Genomic DNA, 5801 nt, shown 5'->3' with positions numbered 1-5801 from the left:
TAGCTTGTTTTTCTTACTATTTATGGGTCTTATTACACCTTTTGGTACTATTCATAGGTCCCATTATACTATTTCAGTTACCTTTTAACTTTTTCTACAGTACTTTCAGCAAAACATTTTCAATTTCAGCTAAATAAGTTGTTCAAACAGACATACATCAATATATTAATTTTTGAAGAAACCAATTTTACACAATAAGAATTAAAAGAAGAAGAAGAAGAAGAAGAAATTATACTCTTTGTTAGATATATATTATGCACCCAAAGCTACCTATAATATGATGTGGTCCTTTTTATTCGTATGAATAAAATACTCATTCATCAAAATGAAGGAATGTTGAAACTTGAAATTATAATTATAGCTTGATAAACCGTGAACAAATATGTAAGTCTTGTTAGTGTGATTAGAGTCTATTTCAAAGTCAGGACTGTAGCTCAATACTTCTTATAGTCTTTTCATAATCTCAATTCGCCTTACAGATTCAGTTGAAACTTCAATTTTCTTCATCAAAAAGAAAAAAAGAGAAAGGAAACTTCAATTTTTCTTAAGTGAAGACCTTCAACTTGCAATTTTGAATTCCAGCTTCGTACATCTTCTACCCAATACAAGACTAACTCCCACAACATTTTACAAGTACAATGTCCAAACTAAATAATCAAAATTCGATCAATTTGTCATGGAAATGAAAGATGTCCTAACAATTTCATATGTGTTTAGGGTCAGACACATTGATCAATGATGCTACATGAAAACAAGATACTAGATATTGCTCTGTATTGGTACTTGGTAGCATACCAATTAGCTGATAACAGCAGCTTTCTGGGTGTCTTTTCCATTAAAATTCCATGAAATTGAACAAGTCCGTTACATATGACCCTTCCAATGAAGCTGCAAAGGCAACTGTTAGATTATCCTCTCCCACACTTTGCCTATGCTCGAGTCACTAGCAGAAGTTTGATCTTTAATGTTTTGAATTTTATTTATTTATTGGGATTCAACTTTCATCATACATTAATAACCTTTATGAAAAAAGAAAAGAAAAAGAAAATAATACTTTTTTTTTGGGGTCAAAAGAAAAGAAAATAATACTGAAGTACAGTTTTCACAGCCACAGGTACTGATATTGTGCCTAATTAGGTTTTGTCAGTTTAATTTAATCATGTGACTTCTTTGGCCAATGTAAAACAAAATGTGTTGTCTTTCTCCAAAGACAAATAAATTCAACTATGAAGAAATTAGCATGAAAGATCTTCTCAAATGGCACGCATTGAACAAACAATCAAGAAGTACAATAATATAAGAGGAAATTTATTCTCATTTAGTAACATCCATTAGTGAAGTACAGAATTTAAACAAGAAATAGAATTCAAATTCAAATTAAATAGCAGTAAATTAGCATAAGACAATAATAATATAGTTTAATAATGTGAGGCCAGTAGAGAACAACAACCAATCCCTCTCAAAACTGCTTTTGTTCGATTTGATCAAATAGTCTTCATCCACACTCCATGCTCGTCACAAGGGCAGAGTATGATCCCAGGGCATTTGACTTTCTCCAAGTATTCCAATTTTGGAAAAGATTCTTGCAGTTTTATCCAAGTTGTCTTCAATTCATTCAAGTACTTCAAACGTAAAGTCTTAACCTGGGACCATTTGCTTTCGCCCAGAGTTGCAAGGTTTCCTCCTCTTACGTAGAGTTTCTCTAGGTTTGGCAAAGATTCAGGTGTCAGCCACGTTGCTGTAGACTTGGGGAAACACTGAAGATCCAGTTTCTTCAGTTGCTGTGGAAGCGTCTCAACGATAAGAACCGTTCCAGCTGATTTGGTTTCTTCTACAATCTTAGCTTCTGATTTGGGTGCTTTATTTGGCTCAGCTGGTCCCCATACTATTGTTAGGTTTCGAAGTTCTCCTTCACCAAGCTTTTGGAGAGCACTTAGATCGTTTCCTGTAGGGAAGTCCTTACTTCTTGCATTAATGGTCAGTTGCCTCAGATTCCTCAATCGCTTCAAATCATCTAAAGTGCCCGACCTTCGAATTGTTTGCCGATTACTAATGACAAAACCCTTAAGGACTCGAAGTTTTGAGAGTGCCCCTAGCCCCTTGGGAATGTCAGCTAGCAGATAACAGTCAGAAACATCCAAGTACCTGAGGTTCGTGAGATTGGCTATCTCCTCTGAGAGAATCTCCAAATTGTGACACTCCTTGAGATCTAAGATCAACAAAGATCTGAGCAGGCCTATGGAACGTGGAAGCTCTTTAATTCTAGAGATCCCTTGAAGGCTAAGGAATCTTAAACTTTTCATATTTGTCAATCCTCTTAAGAATTCTCCGCTCTGCACTTCGATATGAGATTTAGCTGATCCCGGCCAGCTTCCCAGGCAAACAACTTTGGCTCTTTTCATCTTCGATAACCAGTCCGCCGCGCTTGGCTCTTTCATCTGTGCCACATTTTTATCTTTCATCTTTGTTAGCCGCGCCAATTCGAGATCAGGAAAAGGCTCATTAACATTAAATAATGTAACGGCTTTTTCCAAATCTTGATCTGAAACCGTTCGCTTGATACCATTTACTGTAGAAGGTTTCCTCTCGTCCGGCTCCACGATATTTTGCAAACACAACCTTTCAGAGCGTGGCCGTGAGACATTTTGATCCACCACCGGATTCCCCTTAGAATCTAAACCAGAAGTCCAATCTCTCTGGGGAAGCACATTCCCCTTACCATCATAATCAAAAAACTTGGCTTTCTTGGAAAGCAGAGTCACAGCATAACGCACAAGAGGATCCATTCTATAGCTTTTAACATGCCCGGGCTGCTTTCGCTTTTTTATAGCAGGCTCGATTAAGCCTTTCTCTTGAAATTCTTCAAGAATTCCATCAACGATTATCTCAGGATATCCTCCTTTAGCCTCCAAATTCAACAAGCCTTCTCCCAACCCCCAATATATGAAGATCTTCCTCTTCACCACTGCATTTTCTGGGAATACAGTAAAGCATGATAAAAGGAACTTCCTTAAGTCACCAAGCCCCTCAAAAATGTCCTGAATTTCACTGTAAAATGAGCAGCTGCTGAAGAATTGACTCTGGTGTACGTTAACCAATTCACCGACTGCACTGCGGCGCCCATTAGATCCGCTGCTTGTCTGTAGATTATTAGATTTCGGACTATTTTCTTTTGACAGAATGTCTAGTGATGAAATCAGCTGCTGGTTTAACTTCAAAATTTCCTTTCTGATATCACTAAGCCTTCTGCTTGGATTTTTAGGAGTGGAGGGTGCATTCTCATTTTCACTCTTAAGAAGACGATGGAGATTCACTTCCAGCGCTTTTAGTTCTTCACCTCGCTTATCTTCTGGAGAAGTCTTAAGTTCAGTTAAGTACTTTTTCATTTGTTCGAGTAACTGCTCAAGATGGTTAAAATGGTTTCTAATTCTGTCCTTTCCTCCACTGCTGTTAACCTTCTCTTTTGTCTGTGACTTCGTGGTTGTAGTCCCTAATTCCTGAGTGAAATCCTGAAACCCAGGCAACTTGACCTGCTGATCTGGATTGTCACCACCGCCATTGTTGTTGCTGCCATCCTCTTTGTTGTTGCCATTATTGTCTGGGTTGGTGGTGATGGTGGCAGTGTTGCTGCTGTTGTTTTTGGTGGAGGTAGTTTCTAGTGTGGTTTGTGAAACAGTGGGTTCCTCTTGTGGAAGGGTCGTGATTTCTCCAGAGGAAGACATGGTTGGATTGATGGAGATGAAACAACAGCTTAGGAAGGATATAATGAGAAGGAAAAGTTGAAGCAACTTGTTTTGTTTGATCATCAAATTCAGGGAAGGGGGATGTTTCTTTCACAGTGTGTTATTTGTAAACTAAAAACTAAAAACCGTGGGTCACAACAATGTTCCTTTGGGTCACAAAGGAAGAGCATTTTTCCTTCGGGGAAAATATTCTTTTACAGTGGTTTTACACCCTACCTATTACGCAATATTAACAATCAATTAGTTAATATACACATTTTAGAAGGCAAAAATAAAATTTTCACCCTTAAAACATGAAAGTTGATGTGAAAAAGAAAGAACGATGTCTATTGGTATTCTTTAGTTGGTAGTAAAGGTTTTAAATTATGCATTCCACTAAAGAGTGATGAATATTACAGTTTTAATATATAACTTTTATAAATTGAACAAAATTATTTTGGCCAATATTAAGTTTAACAGCCTCTTGCGCCCTATTGAATAATTTTCTTTCAGAATTCCCCTACTGTCGTCAAGTATGAGTTTTTTTTTTTTTTTGATAAACGAGCATGAGCATTTCTAGCTTGATAGATAGGCCTATTTAATTCTTAAAAAAAAAATAAAAAAATAAAAATTGGGCCCCTTTTTTATTGGGTAGACCAAAAGTTGAGGAATGAAGAGAAAAGCCCCCAAGCCCAATGTTGTCCTTCTTGTTAGTTGTAATGACTTGTGCACGACCAAGCTAGAATTCATGAAATTCTACTCATTTGAGGTCCGTTTGGTATCTATTTATTTTGTTGAAACTGAAAACTTTTTGCTGAAAGTGTTGTAGATAAAAGTAAAAGTTAGCTGAAATAGTACAATGGACCCATAAATAGTAGCAAAAATAAGCTGAATGATAAAATAAGTTGGCAAAAATAATTTTGGCTAAACGGACACTTGGTTACATATTTCACAAAATTTTTATTCCAATAATATTCTCTTTGAGAGAGAGAGAGAAAGAGAGAGGTCATACCCACTGTACAAATACAACGTGCATGATTATGTTGAACTATTACACCAAAGTTTTATGGGCTTTAACCCGTAACCTTAAAATTGATCTCTTATAAGGGATTTTCCATTCAAACTTGAGTCTAGTGACGAAAAATTAGGTCAAGTTAGTCATGTTTGTGAACCGAAAAAAGGAATGGTTTTTAGTTTTCTCTTTCTTTCTCTCTTGTTTGTGTGCATGCAACGTGGATAAATTTGGACAAAATAGAGAACAAATAAAACAATTATTTTCATTTTTGTGGTCCAATTAGGGTTCAATTGGTGGTCAGATTGATGATGCCATAAACAATTTAAGTGATATTATTTTGATCATACAATAAACTGATTCATTTTATAATTATTTAGTATAAAAAATACTTGAAATGAACAATAATGAGCAATATGGGTGAAGCCGGTCTATGGGTGGTGATAAGAAATCATGAGGGGGAAGTGATGACTACTCTGTCCGAAAGAATCCCTTAACCTTCATCTATTGTTGTTTTTGAAATGCATGTATTGGGTTAAGATAGCTTGACCCCGGTTAATTAAATTAATTACCAAAGTTGATTAATTAGGTCAAATTAAATGCAAATCGTGGAGGCACCAACAAATCACCAAATAAACTAAATGCAACATAAATTAAATTGATACGGTGATTTGTTGACATATGGGGAATACCTTTCACAAGGGAAAACCTCACGAGGTGAATTTAAGGTCATTATTCCCAAAAATCCTCTAATCAATAATCAAATAGTTACAAGTATGAGGAATCTTAGCACTACTCTGGCCTATCCTAAAATATCAACTTATAGTTGAACCTTCTCTCCAATACCCAATTGGACTTGATCTTGTAGCAGTCTTCTTTCCTTTGATGCACAAATCTCCAATCTGTGACTAACCTTTTGCAAGGATCCTAGTACATGACTAACTCCAGCAACTTGAATCATTGTTGTTGGCTGCAAAGTTCTTCACTTCATAAACGATGAAGATTAGGAAGCATTTGGTTATAAAACCCTATGGCGTACAAACACAGTAGCTTCTCTCAAAGAAAAT

General features: G+C 36.1%; 1 protein-coding gene across 1 annotated transcript; it reads right to left on the bottom strand.

Annotated features, from left to right (window-relative positions):
* Nucleotides 1–1484: 1484 nt before the first annotated feature.
* LOC115980179 lies at nt 1485–3722 on the bottom strand. The gene has a single exon (XM_031102460.1). The coding sequence runs from the start codon at nt 3720–3722 to the stop codon at nt 1485–1487; it is 2238 nt and encodes a 745-aa protein (XP_030958320.1).
* Between the last annotated feature and the right edge of the window lie 2079 nt (nt 3723–5801).

Source organism: Quercus lobata, chromosome 3 (assembly GCF_001633185.2).
Source record: "Quercus lobata isolate SW786 chromosome 3, ValleyOak3.0 Primary Assembly, whole genome shotgun sequence".
Lineage (NCBI taxonomy): Eukaryota > Viridiplantae > Streptophyta > Magnoliopsida > Fagales > Fagaceae > Quercus > Quercus lobata.
The sequence above is the reverse complement of the archived record's forward strand: the minus strand, read 5'-3'. Positions and strand labels throughout refer to the sequence as shown.